General features: G+C 41.9%; 1 protein-coding gene across 2 annotated transcripts in view; it reads left to right on the top strand.

The window, feature by feature from the left end:
- Positions 1–25,852, top strand: part of SEL1L (SEL1L adaptor subunit of ERAD E3 ubiquitin ligase) — a 68,108-nt gene that overhangs the window by 9,949 nt on the left and 32,307 nt on the right. For both annotated transcript variants that reach the window (XM_029054920.2, XM_029054849.2), the window contains exons 2-8: positions 4,608–4,645; positions 5,446–5,689; positions 17,965–18,132; positions 18,698–18,803; positions 20,960–21,122; positions 25,212–25,265; positions 25,349–25,408. In XM_029054920.2, coding sequence (XP_028910753.1) covers positions 4,608–4,645; positions 5,446–5,689; positions 17,965–18,132; positions 18,698–18,803; positions 20,960–21,122; positions 25,212–25,265; positions 25,349–25,408 — 833 coding nt within the window. The remainder of the gene's footprint in view (positions 1–4,607; positions 4,646–5,445; positions 5,690–17,964; positions 18,133–18,697; positions 18,804–20,959; positions 21,123–25,211; positions 25,266–25,348; positions 25,409–25,852) is intronic.

The raw sequence follows: 25,852 nt of genomic DNA, 5'->3' as shown, positions 1-25,852 counted from the left end.
TGTGAGCCTCACGTGAGACGACCTGATTACCTTGTATCTACCCTAGCACTTAGAACAGTGCTTGGCACATAGTAAGCACTTAACAAATATAATTATTAATATTATTATTAATAAGGTACTTAAGTGCATACTGTATACAGACACTCAGTAGAGTTGGTAGAAACAGTCCCTGTGCACAAAGAGGTTACAGTTCAGAGGGGAAGACAGACATTTACATAAATTATGGATAGGGGAAATGGCAGAGTAGAAGGATATATATGTAAGTGCTGGGACGGAGAAAGCACTGGCTTGGGAGTCAGAGGTTGTGGGTTCTAATCCTGGCTCTGTCACTTGTCAGCTGTGTGACTTTGAGCAAGTCACTTAACTTCTCTGTGCCTCAGTTGCCTCATCTGTACAGTGGGGATTATGACTGTGAGCCCCTCGTGGGATAACCTGATTACCCTGTATCTACCCCACTGCTTGGCATATAGTAAGCGCTTAACAAATACCGTTATTATTATTATAATGGGTATATATCCAAGTGCATAGTGGATGAAGGAAGTGCAAATAGGGAAATGACGTCTTTGTCAGGGAAGGCCTCTTGGAGGAGATGTGATTTTAGGACAGATTTGAGAGCAGTGAGTGGAAAAGCAAGAACTTTCTATTTTCTGGTGTTACTGCTTGATTTCTCATTTGTCACCGACATCTCGGGAAATGATCAAACTTCAGTGTCTTTGGCCCCGTTTTAAACTTGTGTGTATTACAGGGAGAAGAGAGTTCATGTTCTGAGAATAGTTTTCTGACTGCCATCTGCTTAATTCTTTCTCTTTTTCAGTGGTAAAAAGCACTCTAGGCTGGTTTTGGATTCCCAGCATTTTCTTTACTCAGGCTGTTAACTAGCAAGGATCCCTGTTTCTGGAGAGAGGTGCTGAGATTATGATGCAATGCAAATGAAATAGACAGTTAGCAGAAGAACACTGAATCCTATTACTTGACATTCAAAACAAATTTCATGAGAACTGTTCCTCTCCTGAGCTGTTGTTCTGATATGTCCGTAAATTTTTTAGAGTTATTTTCCAGATATTAAGAGACTAGATACCCTCATGCTGTTAATCACTGGCTATGTTTGCGGAAGCTGTTCTTTTACATGCTTGCTCCCATGTGTAGCAACAATTGTAAAGACCAATAAATTGCTGGACCTCACCCAAGCGGTGTTTAAAAAAAAAAAAAAAAAGATCACTGTTTTGCTATTATAATAGAGCTGTCCTTTGGTTCCAGGACCATGGTCAAGTGGTTGTGTTACATCACGGGAGTGGTTGACCCACTGAAAATCACTTGCCCAGGAGACCCCTTAATATCTCTCCCCTTTCAAATCCACCAGACTTCTACTCCCCGATCCTCAAAGACCTCCTAAATTCCCATATCCTCCAAGAGACCTCCCCTAGATTAATCTTAATCTCCGTGGTTTAGTGGAAAGAGCACGGGCTTGGGAGTCAGGGGTTGTGGGTTCTAATCCCAGATCTGCCACTTAGCTGTGTGACTTTTGGCAAGTCACTTGACTTCTCTGTGCCTCATTTACCTCATCTGTAAAATGGGAATTAAGACTGTAAGTCCCACATGGGACAACCTGATTACCTTGTATCAACCACAGTGCTTAGGACAGTGCTTGGCACATAGCTTAACAAATACCATCATTTTTATTATTTTCTCTCTCTACTGCTGCTGCAACACTTCTGTGCCAACTATGCCATTCTTAACACTTTGGTCTATTTCTTGCACACCCTAGTAATAGTAGCTCTTCCTGTGTGGAGACAGCACTGTATTATGCTTTGGGGAAGACTGCACGGATGGGAACTAAGCACAGTCAGTGATCCTTAAGGGACTCAAATTTCAGAATACAGAGCAGGAGAAGAAATTAGAGACCTACATAAGGAGTACTGAAGCCATAAAACAGCATAAAAAACCAGCATAAATACACAAAGGCAAAAGTCAAATCAATCGGGTGCTGTGCTTAGGGAAGCAAAATTTGAGGCTCCTTGTAGCTCAGGGTCCAAGGGCCACCCACAACCACAGCGGCTGCTCCAGCAGTCCCCGGTCTTCTCATGCTGTGGGTGCCTCTGTCTTTTCTTTCCCCCACAAGAATGGATGGGCTGGAGGGCCCCCAGTGGGCAGAGGAGGTCCTGGGAGGGATCCCAGGGAGGCGGAGGGAAAACGAATATTTTGCAGTCAACAGAAACCTAATGCTTTTATTCAAGCAAAAGCTTCGGAAAAGAGGAGAGTAACAGGAATGGAATAAAATGGTAGGGACACCTGAGAGGTGGAAAACCTAATGAGAAGAAATCCAAAACAGCTCATAATCATCAAAGGATAAGTTGTGTTGTACTTTGTCTGGGATCCTTACTCATTTAACACAAGCACTTTGCAATTCTCTGTCGATGGGTCACCAGAAGGTCTTTACGGGCTGCTAAGCCTCCTGTCATTTAGGTTCTGTGCTTTCTTGCCCAAAGTGAGTGAAGCACAAATCGTTGGTGTGTGTTCTGTTGTTCACTGACACTGTCTCCTCTGGGTTCTCCTCCTATCACTCTGACTGCTCCTCCTCCATTTATTTTGCAGGCTGCTCCTCTGCCTCCCACCCTCTAACTGTGGGAGTCTTTCAAGGCTCCATTTTAGGGTATCTTCTCTTCTCCATCTGTATCCACACAACCTTAGGGAACTTATTCGCTCCCATGGCTTCAGTTACCATCTCTTCTCTGAGGCCCAGGGTATCAGGATCATTCCACTTGCCCTAGCATAGAGAATGAAGAGCTGAAACTAGGGATAGACTTAATGAGTGGAACCTCACTCATGCTGGAAATTGAATCATGGGGGCTGGACTTGAGATATCAAATAATTCCTTGCTGATGATTTTTATTAAGCCATTTAATAATAATATAATGTTGGTATTTGTTAAGTGCTTACTATGTGCCGAGCACTGTTCTAAGCGCTGGGGTAGACATAGGGGAATCAGGTTGTCCCACGTGGGGCTCACAGTCTTAATCCCCATTTTACAGATGAGGGAACTGAGGCACGGAGAAGTTAAGTGACTTGCCCACAGTCACACAGCCGACAAGTGGCAGAGCAGGGATTCGAACTCATGAGCCCTGACTCCAAAGCCCGTGCTCTTTCCACTGAGCCACGCTGCTTCTGTATGCCAAGTGTTGGGGTCTTGTCTTGTGCTGTCCAGTTGTCTCCAATCTATAGCGACTCCAGGGACAGAACGTCCCACCCCCAGCTGCAGTCATTCTGTTAGTGTTTCCATAGTTTTCTTGTTGTTGTCCAAGTTAGAAATGGATTGGGTATGCCTCTGCTTGACTCTCCCTCTCTTTCCCAAGACTGGTAGAGTACTGGAAACTCGCCAGGTGTGATCCTCAGAGGGGAAGCGTTGGGGTAGAAATGGGATAATCAGATAAGGCACAGTCCTTGACCCAGAGTTTGTTCACAGTGGAGTACTTTATCCTTATTTTACAGATGAGGAAATTGAGGCATAAGGTAGTTAAATGACGGGCCCAAGGACCCACAGCAGAGAAGGGGCAGGGCTGAGGCTACAACCCTTGTCTTCTGACTTCCAGCTTTGTACTTTTTCGACTAAAGCGACGCCTGCCTCCATTTGGTCTTTAAACTTGATAACTCCCAAAAGTGCTTTTGACCAGGAGTGAATTCACGCAGGGCAACTCTGACATCGGTTTAGAGAAAAAATTACACAGTGTGTGTGCGTGTGTGCACGTGTATGTGTTTTATAGCTCTAAAAGGAACTCTGTAAAGACACAAAGCCTGCTGATGAGAAGGCTATTTGTTTTCTTTATTTTCTTTTGCAGTCTAGCCTGGAAGAACTGAAAAGCATTGCAGGGTGGTTTCATGTAAGATTAACTTCTCTTGCATATGTCCCCAGTCCCCTGGGGTCCTGATTGGCTGTTGTTGCCCGGGGTGCTAGCAGCACTGGGCTCCTCCCATCACAGTCAGCAAGTTTTCGGGGACCGTTTTTGAGGGCCTCTCCAGGGAAACAGCAGGCTAGGGGCAAGATGGAGACTAGGAAAATGAATAAATCAGGTTGTGCTGCCCTCAGGGTTCTGGGGGAGAGTCTGAGAAGGAGCCAGTGGTGTGTGGTTCTGCAAATATCATGCTCTAGTGGACATTCCCCTCTGACTGGCTCTTTGGCACCCAAAATTAGCTTTGGTTTTGTGCAAAGCTCAAAAAGTATGGTCACCTGCCTAGGCAAAAAAGGCTTTGGTTTCTTTTTGGGTCCATAGCCATCTCACTCCCTCTTCTCCTTCTGAAATTATTCCCTGAAGAAAAGTGAAGAACAAGATTTTTGTGCCCATAGAAACTTACCTTAGAACCAGTTGAAGTTTTATGCTTTACAAGCTCATTTAATTTGGTTCATTAAATAGTAAACCAGTAGTAGCTCATGTCGTTTATAATTGGGGCAACATTTCTAAGGCAAGGGAGCTCAATTTGAGCTTCTTAAGGGCCAAGAGATGTATTAAAAATCTGGGAAAGAGAGAGGCTATTTTTGTGTAGTCACTGTTTGTTTCATTTGATCTTTTAAAGAAAGACATGATAATTTAATTTTGCTTCAAATTGCTTTTCAGATGAAGAAGGAAGTCAAGATGAATCCTTAGAATCAAAGGTACGCTGTTACATTTACATAACTCTTAAATTGTACTCTCCCAAGTGCTTAGTGCAGTGCGCTACCTCCAGTAAGCGTTCACTAAATAAACTTGACTGATAGTGAGCCATAAAGATCTTCATCATTAAACTGGTTGATAATCTGTACCTCTTTGGTACTCTCTGCAGAGTATAGAGAAGAAGCTTTTGCAAGTACACTGAATTCAAAAGTTTCCAACTTGAGAAGCAAGTATAGTTAGCACTTTTAGGGAAGAAGTTATCATTGATCTGCAATGAGTGTGTTTGTGTGTGTGTCTGACACTGCCTGAGACCAAGTGCAGAAGAAGAGGTGAAACATCTTTCTCTTGTTAGAAATATTTCTATTGTACTTGAACTCTTTTTTGTGTTTTACTGTGAGTTATTGAAGGGAGTCTAAGGCAGTAAATGCCATTCTTCCCAGTGTTTTAAATGATCTAATTTTCAGTCTTTGTATCTCAATCTGTGTAAGCTATTTTGTGACATACCAGTACATTCATTGTGTGCAATTAGTCATGTCTTTAAATGGTCCTTCCTAAAATAAATGCAAATGAAAATCAGTCCAGTTGATGGCTGTTGAGTTTGAAAAATGGTTCATTGTGGGGAAAGTAACTCTGAAATAGTATGATGGGGGATCTAAAGTGAGTAGGATGTAGCTGATATCCTAATTCCAAGGGAAGTAAGGAGCTATTGATTTGAGATAGCCAATAGTGTTATAAGATTGAGTAGTGTTACTCACATGGGGTTAGGGTACTGAGGGTTCTAATTAGAGCTTCCTTCTCTTAGACCACCTTACCCTCAGAAGAGCAGGTTAAGGACCACACTCCGGCAGATCGAGTTGTCGCAGGTCAAATCTTCCTTGACTCGGAGGACTCAGAATTGGACCTGGAAACCCACGAAGAAGAGGAGGAACACAGCTTTAGGAGACCAGAGGGAGATCCCGAAGGTGCTCTGGAAGAAGACTCCAGCTCTCTAGAAAGGTCAAACCTAGAAAAAAAAGATTCAGAAGAAATGGAGATGCCGAGACCAGGTAACTCCACTGTTGCTTTCTCGGAGGTGGAGCAGTTATGTGTTAGATTTGGAGAAAATGAGGGCAGAGTAACCAAGATAATGCACATTTGTATTTGCATAACAACATGTACTGGGAGTGTTCTGAAAAGGAAGGCTAAGAGGAGAGTGTTGGCCAGTGCCCTGCACAGCCTATCACTGCTCTGTCATTGCCCAAGCTGTGCCCCAGGACTAATGCATCCAAGTCCAGCCTCAATCCAGTCAGCCCCAGAAAGGGACCCAGGCCTTATATCCAGGAGGCAAGAGCGGAAGGGGTCTTTGCCAGGCAGACTCATGAGTTCAGCTGCCACACTTCGGTTTCCCTGTCCTTATCTCTCCCGCCGCCCCCAAGCCGCCACCACCAACCCAAGCAAGGTGGCCATGTACTTGATGGGGCAGAGAGGCAGGGAGAGCTCACTTGAGCCTTTTTAGCCTTAATTGGCTTATGCTTTGGAACCCCTGGGGCCACAGGCTGATCCCAGTCTATATATGGCTCTAGATTCTGCAACCTAAAGTTGGCACAAAGTTCTCTTTGTAATCTGGGGGTTGTCACTTGGATTGTCAATTGATCTATCATATTTATTGAGTGCTTACTGTGTGCAGAGCCCCATACTAAGCACTTGGGAGAGTACACTATAAGAGTTGGTAGGCATATTTCCTTCCCACAATGAGCTGATTGGAGCTAAAATCCAATCTCTGTTACAGTGGATATATTTTCTAGGCTTGAGTTGCTGCTTTTCTTGTTTTCGCAACATAAACAGCAGGGGAAGCAGTGTGGTGTAGTGGAAAGAGCCCAAGCCTGGGACCTGGGTTCTTATTCCACCGCCACCACATGCCTGTGTGTGTGATTTTTGCTCCTGGATTGGCCTTCTCTGATTTGACCCTTTCTGACTTCCACTGTCTCTCTTGATTCCCATCATCTTACAGACCCACTATCTCTTCACTGAGCAAACATAAATAATCAGTTCTGCTGTATCATCTTTAAATGAGAAATTTTAAAAATTTGTCCCTATCTTTATCAGTGAGGCTCACTGAATGGCCTGCACCATGCTAAATCCCTTTGGCATAGGTCTTATGCGCCCTGACTGAGTCACTACATTGATCCTCAGGACTCAAATGGCCTAATTGTTTATAACCTCACACATTTCTCCTGGTCAGCTAAAGTGCCTAGGAGATGATTATCCCCATTCTGGATCCATCTCTAATGAACTCTGTCAGCACAGAATTAATATGTAAGATTATAGTATAAATAAACCAGCAGCCCTCCGTCTCCATTTCATGGACTGTGATGCTATTCTCCTGACACTTCACCTGACGGGAAGATTTTGTAAAGGTAATAGGAGCTGTAGAACAGAGGAAAGAGGAGGATAATAATACAGAGACTCTAATTTACCTTCCAAAATACCACTGAAGAGCTCCTCCTCACCATTTGTTGGGGTTAGGTTCCTGAAAGGCCCCAAGATTTTTAAAATGTTCTGCTAAGACAGACATGACCAGAGACCTAGGTTCTAGCTACAGCTCCACCACTTGCCTGCTGCTGTGTGACCCTGGCAAGTCATTTAAATTCTCCACGCTTCCGTTTCCTCCTTTGTCAAAAAGGAATAAGATATCAGCTCGTTCCCTCCTTAGACTGTGAGACAGAGACTGTCTCTGATCTGATTATCACTTAAGACAGCACTTAGGACACAGTGAGTACTTGATAATTGCCAATATTATTATGATGAAAAATTGAGAGAGGGGTTGTTCACCTTCATTCACCCTGGATAGCTTCACTTTTCTTTATGATCTTCAAAATGGAGTCCACAGTCCAGTGCCTCCTCACAGACCATATGATTTTTCTCTATCCTAGACAGTTGGAAACTCTGTTTGATTGGCAGGCAGGCACAGAACCACATAAAGTGTGGTTTCCATCTTCTAAAGTCATCATCTCAACTGCTGAATTGTGCTTTACAACCCGGTATCCCATAATAGGAAAGTCCAAATTACATTCATGCAGAACCGCGGCATTCTTCAAATGTGGCATGTGTTAAGGACTAGGGGAGTTACAATACTGGCTATCTAAGTGACTGTCTTTAGACTAGAGAGGTTAAATAGGATAGCAGTCAGAACTTCAGCTTTCTTCAGCAGAAGTCCTGGTATTTATTTAGTGCCTACAGACTGTAGTGGACAACACTGAACACTTGGGAAAAGACAACAGCAGCAAGTGAATTACTTGTCCCTAAGAGCTTATACTTTGTTCCTAGTGTTAGAGAAAGGAATTGAACTTGCATACATTGCCTAGAATTCCTATCCTCTGGAAGCCAACAAACTGATATGGGCCAAAGGATGCTTGTTCTGCCCCTGTTGAATGTTGATAAATAAGACTCCTGTGGGAGGGAATGGCTCATCTTGGAAACCTGATTAGCGACCCAGAAAGCCGGGCCTGTATAACAGACGACCCGTCACCCAGAACAGCACATTTCCATGTGCTGAGAGGTAGGGATGCTGTCACCCAAGCTGCATGTGGGTTGAATAATTGGGTTCCTAATCATGTTTTGCATGTTCTTCAAAATAACAAGACTTCTTAATGTCCATTTGGTTTCCTTTTGTTTTTGTTTTGAGCTGACACTTGGAAAATGGAGCTGGCAATTTATGCCTCTTGGTCAAATGTATGAATCTTTCTCTTTATAATGTCCACTGTCTAACCTTACCAGGGACAGTTTGAAATTTTTGGAAAGATGTATTTATATTGATGAAAATTATAATAGATTTGGGGAGACTTTGCAGGCTAGATTGAATACACAGAGCAAAAGTCCTGCCTTTTTGCCAGATCTTTGGACTTTTGTCAGTCTCAGGAGCCACAATTGTCCTGAAATCAAACAAGTGTGTCTTTTTTCTATTCTAAATATTAGGATTTGTTTTCTTTAATAATGACATAGGAGACTTAGTCTAAGGGCTAAATTTTCTGGTTTGAAAATGGTTCTAAAAATGAAACCTGAATTACCATGAATAAACAAAGTGCCCTATAACTTCCTTACAAAAAATTTTCAGGTGTCATAAGGCCTGGAAGTATATTCCTCTCATGGAAGAGACTCCATCACTCTTTATTGATTTCCCCACTCTCTTCTCTAGTCTTTTGCACCTCATTACTGCACTCCCTCTCCAGTCAACAGGTTCAGAAAAGACACGCCTCTTTAGCAATTCAGGAATTCCTCCGATAATGTGGATTCTCATATAAACCAAAGAAAATAGGAATTGGTAGGATAAACAGATTGTAACACAGACCTTGTGGTAAGAATATAGTCCTGTGAGTCGAGATCCACCTTCTAGTTCTGATCCCTGCTACACCACTTCCCTGCTGTGTGACCTGGGCAAGCCACTTACTTTTTCTGTGCTTCAGTTTTCTCATCTGTTAAATGGGGATAAAATACCCACCTCCACCTCTCCTGGACTGTGAACTGTGAACACCATGAAGGATTAGGACAGTGTCCAATTTGACTATCTTGAATCTACCCCATGAGGTATGGCATAGTGGATAGTAAGTATTTAATAAACAACCCTCACTCTTTAGGAAACTACATGGAAGAGTAGTTGAGCAACATTGTTGCCTAGTGATTAAAGCACAGACCTGTCAGTCTGAGGACCTAGGTTCTAATACTGACTCTGACACTTTTCTGCTGTATGACCTTGAGCATGTCACATAACTTTTCTGAGCTTCAGTTACTTCATCTGTAAAATGGAGATTAACATTGTGAGCCCCAAGTAAGACATGGACTCTGTCCAACCTGATTATCTTGAATCGGCCTGAGTGCTTAGTACAGTGCCTAGTACATAGTAAGCACTTAAGTACCATTTTTTTAAAAAGTCTGGTGGACACGGAAAATGATCACACACATAGAAGTGGGGTGGAGAGGAACCCTTAAAAGTTCCTAGAATAGGTAGAACTTCAGTTCCCGAAGACCCCTCCTAGAGGGAATACTAATCTACTGTGCTCATAGGCAAGGAATGTGTTTGTTTATTTTGATGATGTGCTCCCCAGGTGCTTAGTACAGTGCTCTGCATATAGTAAGCACTCAGTAAGTATGACTGACTGACCAACTGAAGATCCTGATACTTAGCTGGCAGCTTCACCTGGAAAACCTGGGGCTCCCCAAATGGGGCCAAGGGGATGGAGTAGAGGAGCATGCACCCCAAGACACATGCAGAAAAGCTGAAAAGGTCCAGGAAGGGGAACTCATTAGAAGGAAGGGAAAAGTGTTTGGGATCAGCGATCTTGCCTATTCTCTCACCTGGTTAATTTGTTTTAATCATTTTCGTTGCATATTAAATCTCCAGTTAGAGCACTCATCCCTGCATCTGCATGGGGGAGAGGGATTTGAGTAGTCTTATTGTGTTAGGGAGATGAGTTTCCGTGGGAAACCAGGGGAGATGAGACTCCTTTGAGTTTCTTTTGGTCAACCTGGGAGGGGTTAGGGGTTGGCTGAACTCCAAGTGATCCTCTTGCCGGTCTGGCTGAACTCCAAGTGATCCTCATGTAAAATGGCGACTGTGTACGACCTGATCATCTTGTCTACCTCAGTGCTTAGAACGGGGCTTGGCCCACAGTAAGCGCTTAAATACTACAGTTATCATTACTTCAGATCCAGGGTATTATGGTAGCAGACTTTGGGTGGAAGAATTGGGGTTTGCTTGATGGAGGTCCGCAGTCAAGCGCTTAGTACAATGCTCTGCACACAGTAAGCGCTCAGTAAATAAGATTGAATGAATTCTCACCTATTTCTGAAAGGGCAAACCAGAAGACTGTAGCACCTTGCTGACACCATCAGGAGTCCAAGCTGTCTGCAACACCTTTGGGAGCTGTTTTGACGTGAGGGTGTTGGAGGAGACTTTAGCTGGGCCCAAGGGGCAGTCAATCAATCGGTCACATTTATTGAGCAATAACTGTGCAGAGCACTGTACTAAGCGCCTGGAAGAGTACAGTAAAACCGAGTTGGTAGATAGGTTTCCTGCCCACAAGGACAAATATGTGCCTTACCTATAAATCAGTGGTCTTTATTGAGTGCTTACTTTGTGCAGAGCACTGTACTAAGCACTTGGGAGAGTACAATACAACAGAGTTGATAGTCATGTTCCCTGCTGCCCCAACAATAAACTTAGAGTCTGTAAAACAGTGAAAGGTCTCCTTAAGCAAGTTGGCTTCCAGCAAAAAACTGATGAACTCAACCAGGTTGTCTGACTCCCTATCTTCTACTTTGTCAGGACTACTTTGACTAATATGTTTCTGCCTGAGAAATTGTTTTGGGAACCACTAAAATACTTTGTTAGTACAGGTGGCATTATTAAAATAAATTTTTTTGTACATTGGGCAGTTCTCAGCTAGCTTGTTAAAGAAGCCTACTCACTCGCAGTACTGCACCTGAGCCTTTCCCAGAGGCTTGCTATTGTATGTCTTCACAGTTGCAAGATTTCCTTTCATTTGTTAAAGGTGATGTTTGTTTGCTTTCTGTTAGTCAAAGGTTTCTTTATATTGCTTAAATCAGGTTTGTTATGCCAAAAGCTGGAGAGGTTTATCTTAATCTTTCATCTGTTGTGTATTGCTAAATATAGTAAGCCAGAGTTTACCACCTTCATCAGATTCTTGGCTTTGTCATTCCTTGCCCTGCTGGAAGAGATTGTGACCAGAAAGAGCATGGGCCTGAAGGTCAGTAGGACCTGGGTTCTAATCCCAGCTCTGCCACTTGTCTGCTCTGTGACCTTGGACCAGTTACTGGACTTCTTTTGGTCTTTTACCTTGTCTCTAAATTGGGGATTAAAACTGTGAGCACCATATGGGATAGGGATTCTGTCCATGCTTAGTATAGCGCCCGGCACTTTGTAAGCACTTAAATACCATTGTTATTATTACTACTGTTACCATACCTGTGCAGATCTAGACACTACTGGTTGGGGAAGAGTATTTCATGAGAATGTGTTTATGTATGAGAACATGAATCCTTAGATCATTTGTGTAACCCTTGGCTAAAGCACTACAGCAGGGCACTTACCGGTGTAATAGATTTATGGCATAGGCCCATCAGCATAAAAGTTTATAGTGTTGCATAAAAGTATGGAGCTTTTTAATGGGAGCCTGCTCTCTTTTGAAAAGGAGGAAAGGATTATTTTGCAAAAGCCAAGTAATTCAAGGATGTGGGTAGGGACAGTGAATGGCTTCCTCCTTGACATACATCTATACATTAGGAATTAGACCGTCATCCTTCTGGTATTGAATAACCCTTCATTAAGCAATCATCCTTGAATTAATAGACACCCTTGTAACATCCCAAATACTTATCATTGGTATCCCTAACTTTACCTTCTAGAAAGGTCATTTAAATTTAACTTACAGATTTTTGAACCTGTGGATATTTTCAAGCTCCCAACTTTCTGTGGCAATGAACTGCACCTACTGGGCGAAGTCATTTTTCCTTTGGTTTGCTTTGGACAAGTTGCTGTGACATGTCAGTGGCTGCTCCCTTATCCTGGTCATGTGGATTTGACAAAGGAGAAATTCCATGACAATTCCATGTGCCCCATGAACTTGCTCTTCGGCACATGGGAGACAAAGGTATATCTGTGTGCGCATACTGTACTAGTGGTCCGAGTCACCACACCTGAATGAAGGCATATTTCCTTTCAGCTTTCATCTTTCCAAACCGAAGAGTCCGTTGACACTCAGAATCTGCTCCCTCTCCCTTATCATTCTGTTTTCTCATCTCTGTTCTTTTTCTCATTCTTTGATTTAATAATAATACCTGTGGTATTTAAGCACATATTCTGGGTTAAGCACTATACTAAGTGCTGGGGTAGATACAAGATAATCAGGTCCCACATGGGGCTCACAGTCTAAGTAGGAGGGAGAATATTTATTGACTCCCCAAAGTCATACAAGTGGCAGAGCCAGAATTACAACCCAGGTCCTCTGTCTCCCAGGCCTGTGCTCTTTCCACTAGGCCATACTTTTTCTCCTCTCTAAACTGGGGCAACCAGAACGAAATGTAGGACTCAAGGTGCAGATAAACTGTGTTTCTAAATTTATAAATTATATATTTTAAATTATTTAAATTAATGCCTGTCTCCTCCTCTAGACTGGAAGCTTATTATGGCCAGAGAACGTGTCTTCTAACTCAGTTGTATTATATTCTCCCAAGAGCCTAGTACAGTGCCCTGCACACAATAAGCATTCAATAAATGCCATTGTTGATGATGATGATGGCAGAATCATGCCTTTGTTTGGTTTTCTAGGTACCCTTCCCAATGATACCCAGCATTTTAACTTTTTTTTTCCCTGGGGGGGCCAGAGTTTGTGTGTGGGGTGCTGTTGCCACATATTTCCCTGTTTAGGTTTCAGAAGGTAAAGATAATCAAAAGAACAGCTGTTTCTCCACCGGCTGCCTGCCTAGTTACTAACTGGGATATTTTTTTTGAGGAGTTTCAGTTTAGTTTTAGACCAAGCAGGTGCAGCCCAAGGATTCTCCTACCTTCTTTCATAGTTAATGCCACGTTGCTTGTAGGTTTAAATCCTTTCTAATGCTCTCCTGCCCCTGGCCTGCTGCCAAGTTGCATCACATGAAAACAGGGCCGTAGGAATAGGTAGCAGTTTAAGTGTGTTGCATCACCTGAAACTAGATAGGTTTTGTTTCATATAAAAGTTATTTCTGAAAGTTTGGAAGCAGATTTATTTTTTGTTTTTGTTTGTTTTTCTGGGGCACTGGTATTGCCTGAAAAGAATTGAGAGCCCCATAACATAAAGTTGTTAGTCTGGATCGTTTTTTTAACCCACAATTCTCTTTGCCCCAAAAAGCAGCCTTAGCTCTTTCACAACAAAAGCTCTTAAGACCTTTACATAACTCTTGTCTCAAGTACAGTAGTCAAGGGAGTAGTTCCACTGCTCATGGAATGGAGACAGAGGACTGCTAGTTCATATTATAATCTTTTTTTATTCATTACTGCTAACCTAGTGAGGGATTGATCCAAAGTCCCAGCTCTCTCACTAGGTGGCTGTATGACTCTAGGCAAGTTACTTCCACCTGCTTCAACCTTCTTGACTATATAGTGAGGTGATGCCTCTCTTCCTCGCCTTTCTTTTGAGAATGTGAGCCCCATTTGGGGCGAGGGCTATCTCTGAATAGATTTCCTTATGTCTACCCCAGTGTTTAGCAAAAACAAGTTTTTTAATGGCCATAATAAATTATTGCTATAAGCTAACATGTGTAATTATGTTTTGGACCCTTTGACCAAGAGAAAAGTGCATAGTAATGGATGAGTCCATGGGCTGAACTTAAGTGAGTCAGTCAGGGCTGAGGAGTTGCAGGACAGAGGTATTTAGAGTGGCCAGTGCCATTCATCCAGTTTTATTAAGAAAGATAAAGGTATATTTTTTCCAATTTTCATTTTTAGGTCAGCAGATCGGGAATGCTTTTTTGGCCTTCCTAAGTGTGTTGTTCCGGGCCACCAAGAGACTGTGGAAGTCAATCAGTTATATTTATCGAGCGCTTACTATGAGCAGAACACTGTATTAAGCACTTGGGAGAGTACAGTACAGCAGAATTAACACACAAGTTCCCTACCCATAATGAGCTGACAGTTTAGAGGCAGAATGCCAGAAGAGGTCAAGTCAAAGGCCTGTATTGGAACCCGTAATAATAATTATGGTATTTGTTAAGCATTTACCATGTGGCAGGCATTGAACTAAATGCCAGGACAGGCATGAAATGATAGGTCAGACACAGTCCCTGTCCCACATGGGGCTCACAAACTAAGGAGGAGTAAGAACAGGGTTTTAATCCCCATTACACAGATGAGGAAACTGAGGCACAGAGAGGTTCAGTAGCTTGCCCAAGGGCACACAGCAGGCAAGAAGCAGCGTGGCTCAGTGGAAAGAGCATGGGCTTTGGACTCAGAGGTCATGGGTTCAAATCCCAACTCTGCCACTTGTCAGCTGTGTGACTGTGGGCAAGTCACTTCACTTCTCTGTGCCTCAGTTCCTCATCTGTAAAATGGGGATGAAGACTGTGAGCCCCACGTGGGACAACCTGATTCCCCTGTGTCTACCCCAGCGCTTAGAACAGTGCTCTGCACATAGTAAGCGCTTAATAAATACCAACATTATTAACATAAAGTGGCGGAGCTGAAGTTAGCAGTCAGGTCTCTTGACTCTCAGTCCTCTGCTTATTACACTAGATCACACTGCTTCTCTAAAGAGCAAAGGCAGAGAAATCTTGTTTTGATGGGGATGGATTCTCCAGAGGACTACAATCATCCCATATACCTAGGATCCATTTTTTTTACCTCACATAAATACTTTAAGCAGAGACAAATATGTTACCTCAGGGAACTGTTCTGGTATGGTTCAAATCAGGAGGAGATCAGAAACAACACATCACAACCCAGAAATTGGTTTTCCAGTGTCCTTGAGCAGAAGCTTAAATCCTGCCTCTAGGGAGCTGGGATAGGGAGGGTCATGGAGAGGGAAGGAGCTCTTTATTAATTAATCAGTCAATCAGTTAGTGGTATTTAAGTGCTTACCCTGTGCAGGGTATTGTACTAAACACTTGGGAGATAAGGGTAGAGTGGGAAGACATGATCCCTGCCCCCAAGGAATTTACAGTCTAGTAGAGTAGGAGAGCCTCCTCCCTCAGTGTCCCAGAAGCACCTGGGAAGGGTAGTCCTCTTAGAAAGCATGCTCATTTAGCTGGGACCTTTTCCTGAGTAGGTGGAAAGAAACTTTGGCAGACAGATATTAAAAGTTTTTTGCCCAGATTAAGGAATGTCCATTTTGGAGGACAGATCTTAGTTCAACATTTTGGATTTATGATTTTTATCCTTTTTTTGAAGATGCCTGTGTATCATTTTGAATGAAGCCCTTTTTCTGAGCAAGGCAGGCCCGTAAGAATTGTAAATTAGCACCTGAGGGCAGGGGAGATTAAACTACATATTGGAAGCAAACTACCAGGCTGCAGTTTGAGAAATGCTGTATTAGACCTACTCATATTTGAAGTAGCATGTGGAGTGTTAAATTGCATGTGGAGTGTTAAATTGAATGTGGACATTATAAAGTACTGTATTATTCCTAAACCAAGATGACCCGTGTTGAAGCCAAACTGCCTGAAAATCTTGTGCTGCAGAATGGAACTTGAGAGCACGGGCCGGGGAGTCAGAGGACCAGAGTTCTAATACCGACTCTGCCACTTGTCTGCTGTGTGACCTTGGGCTAGTCACTTAACTGCTCTGTGCCTGTTACCTCATCTGTAAAATGGGGATTTAATCCTATTCTCTCCAACTTAATCGCTGTCCCACATGAGGCTAACAGTCTGCCCAACATGATTACCTTTTATCTCCCTCAGTGTTTAAAACAGTTCTTGACATATAGTAAGCACTTAAATTCCACTATATCATCATTAATTCGTTTTATTTGTGGGCAGAGACTGTGTCTGCTATATTGTTACACTGTACTCTCCCAAGTATGTAGTACAGTGTTCTGCACACAGTAATCACTCAATAAATACTATTGATTGGTTCCTTCTTAGCAGGATGGAGGGGAAGAATATCCAGTTTCGGATTGGGTTTTTCTGTCTGGATTTTTCGTAAAAAGGCAGTTTCTTTTGTTTCCTGTCATTCTTGCATGCTTGGTCTTGGGGCTTTGGATTTTTTCCCCCTTTTTGTGTAGGATTGGGGAAGGAATTCAGCTTGGTGGTATGGAGGTTGGGGGACAGTAGAAAAACTGCAGAGTGTCACTGTGCTGCCTATGCTTGAAAGGACTGTCGTGCAGCTTGAAATTCCTTAAATCCCATTTTATGACAGACTTTCCTCTTCTAATGCCAAAGTCAAATTTTGTTTTTCAGTTTTGTCTTTGGAATTAAGGAATTGCCTTAGACTTTTACAGTAAATTTTGTTTCCCATTTCACAATTGTCAAGTTTGAAAGACAACTCTGCCTGTGCTCTTTTAACGTTTTCCACAAGAAAGTGCCAAAAATAACTAGACTCTAGCTGTTGTGGCAGTCAGTCAAGGTATACTGCCCAAATTGAGTTAAATTCACAAAGTGAAAAGGGATGTAATTGTTAGCTTGGGTACCTTATATTTTGACTTCTGTGGTGGAGAATAATCCTAAAGGCAGGCTTGTGATTGCTTTCTGATTTTTCATTTCAGCTGTTGGTGTGACTACCAGACTCCCAGATTTTACCCCAGCCTGTGATTGGCTGCCTGGCAGGGGTGTGAGTGTGCATACACAAAAATACATATCCACACACACACATACACCCACACGTTTTAAGGTGAGGGCCCTGGGGCCGTTGCCAATAAGAGCTGGGGACCAATCAATCAATATTATTTATTGGGCACATACTGAGCACTTAGGAGAGTATAATAGAGTTAGTAGACTCTATATCTGCACTCAAAGAGATTACCATGTAGCTGGAAGACTGAAAAGGGTAAGAGCAAGGATAGGCCTCGCTTGGGAAGACGAGCATAAAATGAGGATAGCCAAGCCAGAGAAGATAGGTGGGAGTCTGGGTAGTCTGAGCAGTTAATGGCAGAATCAATTTATCCAAAAGAGATGAAATAAGTGTGCTTTTCAATTATATAAAAAGCTACTCTGTCCTCCTTGCTGTCTTCATTGTTGGCCATACTCTCTCCATTTGGCAAAAATTAGACTGGCAGGGATGTAAGCTCATTATGGACAGGGAATATGCCTGTTCATTGTTATATTGTACTCTCCAAAGTGCTTAGTACAGTGTTTTACATACAATCAGTACTCAATAAATACAATTGAATAAATGAATGATTAGATAGATGAAAGTGGCAAGTGGCACTGACTAGGAGCCTGGTACCAAAGCCTTTTTGACTTAAGGCTTGCTTGTCAGTTGTGATAGAATATTTCCAACATCATCATCTTTAGGAAAATGGAATTGACTTCAGGTGAAGAGATTAGTGTATACTTGTGTATGTTGATAATGATGCACACAAGAGGGATTTGTTTGGATTCTTTTGGGTTCTATGGGCCCTTCTGGGACATTCATATTAATGTCTGTAAATTACTTAGTCATATTAATGTTTGACTCCCCCTCTAGACTGTATGCTCGTTATGGGCAGGGAACATGTCTGCTAATTCTGTGGTATTGTACTCTCCCAAGCACTTAGTGCAGTGCTACGCACATAGTAAGCGCTCAAGAAATACAACTGATGGATGAAAAGGTTGAGTAAGGGATAGTTCGATGAGCGTTTTTCTCCTTTGTTCTCCCTAGTTTTGACTGCCATTGCAGGAACAGCAGATGGGGAGCCCTGTCACTTCCCCTTCCTCTTCCTCGAGAAGGAGTATGCAGAGTGCACAGCAGATGGCAGGGAAGATGGCAGGCTGTGGTGTGCCACGACCTATGACTACAAGAGCGATGAGAAGTGGGGCTTCTGTGAAAGTGCGTATCACTATCCTTTTGATTCCATTTTGTGGCTATTCTGATTCCCTTTCAATATTCAAATAGGACTCACTTCCTCAAATGAACCCCTTCTTGCACTTGGATTAGCACCCTTTATTCACCCCACTCTCAACCCCACAGCACTTATGTACCTTTTAGTCATTTTCTTCATTTTCTGTCTCCCTCTCTGGAGTGTAAGCGCCTTGTGGGCAGGGAATGAGTCTACCAATTCTGTTGTATTGTACTCTCTCAAGCACTTAGTCTGGTGCTTTCCACACAACAGGTGCTCAATAAATATGATTGACCGATTCATTTCTTTTTTAAATCACTTTTGTCCAAAGCTTATCCAGCTGGTGTTTTAAAATAATGTATAGGAGATTGTTGAAATTAGATGGCTTTCTAAGTACCAGTGGTAGTGATTGATCAATTTATTAAAAGCCTGTGGTGTGCCTAGCATTGTTCTAGACATCTGAGATTCTGAGTGTTGAAGAGTGTGAAAGAGCAACTTTTGGTATGAAGTAGAACCATTGAATAACTAAAAGTGGCCGATTTTCTTCCTTCATAGCTGAAGAACAAGCTAATAAGAGACGGCAGATGCAGGAAGCAGAAGATTTGTACCAGATTGGAATGAAAATTCTAAATGAAAGCAGTAAAAAGGCTCAGAAAAAAGAGTAAGCATTGTCTTGCCCCCTCCCTTTCTAGTTTAATCACAAAAGTAGGCTATCTCTGGGGAAAATGATCAGGTGATTTAGAGGGATTGGGGGATTGTGTATGTCTCACAAAACATCCCCCTCACCCATCCTCAGGAAGGGGTGAGGGGCTGGGAAGTGGGGGGGACAAAGGGGTAACAGTGACTATGTATGGCTACACTCAGTCTCCCCTTGCTGCCCTGGGTGGTCTGAGGCAGTAGTCCTGTTTGACCCTCTTCTTCTAGAGGTAGCCCTACTTCAGAGCAGTTGTTCTTCAGAAGACTTAGAGGGGGCATGTGAAAATCCTGAAAAATCAAGTCCTTGTTGCACGTACATTCTTTTAACCTCATGTCGTTACAGGACTTGGAGGAAAATTCTTCTTGGAGGAAAGTCCTTCTAGGTAGGGGTACTAGGGCGGCAGAATAGAATGCAAATAGCTCTCATTGGCTGTAGCAATTACTCTGAAATAGCTAAAAATGAACTTCCCCGAAGAAGAAACCCGTAATAGGGTAGCACAGTATGCTTTCATTATTCTGTGAAGTGGGCAAAAAGAAAAAAAAAGGAAATGCAATAAAATCACTCCACTTTCTACCTGAGGGAGAAAATCCTTTTGCAAACATGAAAAAATAATTAATTGGACTGTAGGAAACACAGTACAAGTTAGTTCTAGTTTATTTACCTGAGTCTTCTGTCTTTGACATTTGTATACTGAGGGAGCAATGTAATGGTTGTCTTCAATGACTTGTCAAAACACTTGTTAAATATTGAAAGGAAATATTAAAGCCATTAAGAAGCACTAGGGAAAGTTGGGTTCTAATGCTGACTATGTAACCTGCCTGCTGTGTGAGCTTGAGCAAATTACTTAATTTCTCTGTGCCTCAGTAGCTCATCTGTAAAATGGGGATAAAATATGTGTTCTCCCTCCTGCTTAGACTGTGAGTTCCATGTGCGGCAGAAACTGTTTTTAATGTGGTTATCTTGATTTTCCCTGAGCGCTGAGCATGGGCCTTACTTACATGCTTACTAAATCCTATTCCTACCTAGACCGTGAGCCCCATGTGGGACAAAGACTATGTCCAACCTAATTATCTTATATCTACCCCAGTGCTTAGTACAGTGCTTGGCACATAGTGTTTAACAAATACTATTATTATTATTATTATTATTATCATTATTACATAGTAAATGCATAGCAAATACCACCTTTTTAAAATTATGTCTCCAGTACGTATGCCTGAGAAGAATTTGGACAGTTAACGTAAATATTAAAGGTTGAATTTTTGTATTTTTCTGGTAAATTTCTCCTTTCCTAACAGTCTTGAGGAATTAATTTTTTACAGTTACTGTCCTTCCTGTTGTAGAATCCTGGGTCTTTTGAAACTGAGCCGCATCCTCTCTTAGTTGAACAGAATGTCTTCTGTGTTGCAGCAGAAAGCTCTCCCTTCTTCTCTGTCTCCCAGAGTTTTAAATGTGCTGTTTTCACACTATTTAGAAATGCTGATCCAAATGGTGGAAAAATTCAGTATGTGGTGGTGGTCTGCAGTCCTTTCCCAACTGATTTGTGGCTGTGATCTTTTTGCTGCCTGCAATTGCATTTCTTCATGCATGGTGCCTGGAGGCAAAGAAACCCCCTTCACTTCAGACTGCCCAAAGCCTCCTGAAGCCTTGCAGCATTTCACAGTCCTGGGATCACAATCTCACAATTGCCTTAGGGGATCTAAGATCTCCACTTGGGAAACAACTGTCTTATAATTTCAAATGGCATTAGTCCTAATGATGAAAGGATTTCTATAAAGTAGTGATTGGTAATTGCATCGCAATAGTTCCTTCGTTAGTCACATCAGAATTAGCACATCCCTGTAATTTTCTTTCCAAGTTTTGTATTTCATTATGGACTTCTTTATTTGAGGACCATTATCAGCTATTATAACGATAGCATTCTGGTTTTAGGTGTTCAGAAAATCATACCCTTTTACTTTATGCGTATACTCTGTGTCATCTCAGCCCTACTGTGACTGAAGTGTCTATTGACTTTACACAATATTGGGCTGATTTTGACCCTCTGATTTTTGTGGGTTCGTTTAGTTTTTTGCTTTATGTCATAGAACATAACTCTTATGTTTTTTGCATCTATTTAGAGCTTATCAGTACCTTCTGAAAGCTGCAGACATGAACCATACCAAAGCAATGGAGAAAGTGTCCTATGCTTTATTGTTTGGGGATTACCTGAAACAGAATGTCCAGTCAGCTAAAGAGCTGTTTGAGAAACTCACGGAAGAGGGGTCTCCTAAAGGGCAAATGGTAAGCATGTTTTTAGGAACATCTTCTTATATAAATATTTTCATGACAGGCTGTTGTTAGTCGTATTTATTGAGCACTTACTGAGTGCAGAGCACTGTACTAAATGCTTGGAAGAACATGACATGACCGACTTGGTAGGCACATTCCCTGCCCACATTACAGTCTAGAGGGAGTTGTTCAAAAGATGTGTTTCCATGTTTTCCATCTCATATCCTTACAAAAAGTAAGGCTGTTGATCTGCTATTCAACTTCTCTTCAACCTACTTCAACCATAAACCATCGATGGTATTAATTAAGCGCTTACTGTGTGCAGAGCATTGTACTAAGCACTTAACCGTAAGGAAAATAACTCTTGACCATCTACTTTTGGTCAGTTTGACTCCTGGCAAAGCTGACAATGACAACTATCATACTTTCATTCATTCATTCATTCAGTAGTATTTATTGAGCGCTTACTATGTGCAGAGCACTGTACTAAGCGCTTGGGATGAACAAGTCGGCAACAGATAGAGACAGTCCCTGCCGTTTGACGGGCATACGGTCTTCATGGTCAGTCTTAGTGCTGACTGACCGGGCTACCATCAACCTCAACAATTTTGCAGCTTATTACATTAACAATTGTTCTAGAAAAATCTTAGATCTGAATGTGTTTTACAGTGAAATTGACTCGGCTTAGCTTAGAAGCACATACACTTCATTTGGAAAAAAAAAAATTTTAAATGACAAGTTGGTTGAAACAAAAGTTACCTTGTTCTATATAGTATAGACTTTGAGTAAGATAAAATTAGCCTAAGATAAAATAAGCCTGTTCAAGGCTATCAGAAAGTATTGGGAATCGTAACAGCTGTGTACCATGAGGTGGAATGCTACAGCTTGTCCCTGAGCCTTGAATGTAGTATTTTTCCATCAAGTCAGACTACATTAGGCAGTGTAGGATGATTTGTTTCCAGCTTTTAGCCCAGATCTTGGCACATAGCAAGCACTTAATAAATACCAACGTTATTATTAACTGCATTAAGTTTCAAGGCAGTATTTTGTTCAAGATATAGGTATACGAATATAGCCTGTACATATTTGTTTCTACCAACTCTGGACTCTTCCGAGGGCTTAGTACAGTGCTCTGCACACATGTGCTCAAATTCCGATGACTGATTACTTGAAAGTTGTGTTTTCTTCAATTAGAAACTCAGTTCTCCTATAATATGAGAAATGCTTTATTAAAATGCAACCTTAAGAGAACTGTGTGCTTTAGCACTCTCCCTTCCATTGCCACACCCAATGTGCTTTAAACTGTTTTTTTCTGACATGTTGGTATATCCTAAAACATTGTCAAGCAGATAATCTCTAATAGCATTCTAGCCTGTACATCTAGTGACAACACGTGACATGGCAGAACTGTGTATACTGCATTATTTTCTATAGTTAATGATATTAAGTGCTTACTATGTGCCAAGCACTATACTAAGCACTGGAGGAGACAAGATAATCAGGTGGGGCACAGTCCCTATTCCTCATTGAGCTCAGACTCTAAGTAGGAGGGAGAACTGGTATTGAATCCCCAGTTACACATGAGGAAACTGAGGCACAGAGCAGTTCAGTGACTTGCCCAAGGTCAAACAGTAGACAAGTGGCAATGCTGAAATTAGAACCCAGGTCCTTCTGCCTCCCAGCCCCATGCTATATCCACTAGGGCAAGCTGCTTCTCATTTTTACTTGTTTATGGGAATCCCTAAAGATCCTATTTATTTTTTTCGTTAGGTGAAGCTAACATTTGGATACAGGGATAGCTCATAATACCATGTGGCTATGTTTCCTTGAAATGTGGTTGTATCATCGAATGTGATGGGATATGTTTTCCCCCTTTTTTTTTTTTTGGTGTTTGTAAAGCACTTATGTGCCAGTTACTGTACTAAGCATTGGGGTAGACATAAGCTAATCAGGTTGGACACAGTCCACTTTCCACGTGTGGCTCACAGTCTTAATCCCCTTTTTATGGATGAGGAAACTGAGGCACAGAGAAGTTTAGTTACAAGCAGTAAATGAAGACCAGTTACAGAGCTGTTGGAAAACTAATATGGAATTCTTTTTTGTGCTATATGCTGAGATGATAAATGTCACACAAATGCTGAAACTTCATTAATGGACTCTGTGGGCACTGTGGGCAGGGAATGTGTCTGCCAACTCTGTTGCATTGTACTCCCCCAAGTGCAAAATATAATGCTCTGAACATAGTCAGTGCTTAATAAATGCCATTGATTGATATGTGCTCTTTGTACTAGTCTGCTAACTATTGGTTCTGGAAAGAAATTTAATTCTGTATTTGAAACCCTTCAAGGAGCATCTTGCCTGTAATGTAGTTTTACTAGCCACTAGTCTCCATCTACATCCACTCCCTTGGAGGACTCATTTGCTCCCTTGGCTTTAACTATCACCTCTATGCAGATACATCTACATTTCCAGCCCTGATCTCTCTCCCTCTCTGTAATCACACATTTCCTCTTGCCTTCAAGACATCTCTACTTATAATTCCGTATCTTCCCACTCAAATCCTGTCCTCGCCTTGACTTTCCCATCACTGTTGTCAGCACCACCATCCTTCCAGTCTCACAAGCCCGTAATCTTGTATTATCCTTGATTCCTGTCTTTCACTTAACCCACATATTCAATCTCTTTTTAAATCCTGTCGGTTTAAACCTCAGAACATTGCTAAAATCCTCCCTTTCCTTTCCGCCCAAACTACTACCATGTTAATCCAAGCACTTATCCTACCTTGATTTCTGAATCAGCCTCCTTGCTGACCTCCCTGCCTTCTGTCTCTCCCCATTCTAGTTCATATTTCACTCTGCTGCCTGGATCATTTTACTACGAAAACATTCAGTCCATGTTTTCCCCACTCTTCAGGAACCTCCAGTGGTTGCCCATCCATCTCCGCATCAAACAGAAACTCCTTAATCATCAGCTACAAAGCACTCAATCACCTTGCCCCCTCCTACCTCGCCTTGCTACTCTCCTACTGCAACTCAGCCCTTGCACTTCCTTTCTCTAATACTAACCTACTCACTGTGCCTTGATCTTGTCTAGCTTGCTGCTGACCACTCGCCCACGTCCTGCCTCTGGCCTAGATCACCCTCTTCATATCCCACAGACAATCTCCACCTTCATAGCCTTATTGAAGGCACATCTCTTCCAAGAGGCCTTCCTTAACTAAGTCCTCATTTCATTTTCCCCCACTCCCTTCCTCTTCACTCTGTTTTGCTCCCTTTATTTACTGTCACCTCCTCCTTGGCCCCACAACACTTGCATGCATATCAGTAATTTATTCATATTAATGTCTGGCTCCCCCTCTAGACTGTAAGGTCACTGTGGGTAGGGAATGTGTCTGTTATACAGTTATATTTTACTCTCCTGAGTGCCAAGTATAGTACTCTTTACACAGTAAGAAATAAATATGAGTGACATACTCATTGTGCATTTTATCCTTTCCTTTCTCCTGCACCTGCCCCATTTCACCTCACCCCTCTCCTTTTCATTTTAGGAACATTTATAATTCCCAATCCTTCTAAATCAGGGAGCAGGCATTTCCATATTCATGCCCAGAATCAGATTTGATGTTTGAACACAAAAGCCATACCCACAGGCCAGCTCTTAACTCCTCCTGTTGTAATCCCTCTGACTTCTCACCCTCCCCATGTTTTGGAGAAAAGAGAGGAGCATCTGGAGGTATGGGAAGATCAAGAGAAAATGTTTTCCCAATCCATATGAATTCAGAGTATGTCATTTAAAAGTTTGCTTTCAAATGGAAGACCTGTTGAAATCATGTTCAGTCATACTAATCTCTGAGAGAGAGAAGGGGATGGGAAGGAAAGAGAAATGCCTTTTATTTTACAGTGAAAGTTCTCACGAGAAAAATAAATTTTCAGTGTCTTATTTGCAGACTTTAAATACAGTCTCCAGTGTAGAGCTATAAACTCATGCTACAATGCTAAAATTTGTCCTGTCCTTACGTTATTGCTGAATTTTAATGCCAACCCTTACTCAGAACCCTGTTACTAAAAGCACATTTCTTTTTATCACATATTTCAATTTCAGGCTCTTGGCTTTCTCTATGCCTCTGGTCTTGGGGTCAACTCAAGTCAAGCAAAGGTAACTATTAGGGCTTCATTATGCTTTTTCTTGGCTTGGATAAAAATGTATATCTATTCAGTTAACTGTCTGTTGTTTCACAGGCATTGGTGTATTATACGTTTGGAGCACTCGGGGGCAATCTGATAGCTCACATGGTTTTGGTAAGTAAATTTTGTTATCTGGGAAGTTAAGGGTTTCCTTGAGAAGAAAATTAGACACACTGTAGAGCAAACAATATTGGGTTATGTCATTTGCAGGCTCTTCTGGGTTTTTCTAGTTTTCATTCTGACAGCTTTTTTCAGGTGATTTAAAATTATTTACCTTCAGTGAATAATTTAAATGTTTTCCACTAAGCGGTCAGCTAAGTCACTACATTTGACCTTTAGCAAGCTGTTTTGTTTTTGTATCTAAAATACTGAACCCCACCCTCAAATACAAAGTTTTTTTCTAATGGCACAGTGAAAAATTGAAAAATCGAGTCCAGGCTAAAACTTAACTCATTACAGTCTACTTCTGAGTTGGGGAAAAGATATGATTGAGGAGTAGAATGTTTGTTTTTTCTAGAAACACTTTACAGTTAATCAGTGGTATTTACTGAGCACCAG

This window comes from Ornithorhynchus anatinus, chromosome 1, assembly GCF_004115215.2.
Source record: "Ornithorhynchus anatinus isolate Pmale09 chromosome 1, mOrnAna1.pri.v4, whole genome shotgun sequence".
Taxonomy (NCBI): domain Eukaryota; kingdom Metazoa; phylum Chordata; class Mammalia; order Monotremata; family Ornithorhynchidae; genus Ornithorhynchus; species Ornithorhynchus anatinus.
This window is presented reverse-complemented; position numbering and strand designations above follow the sequence as displayed.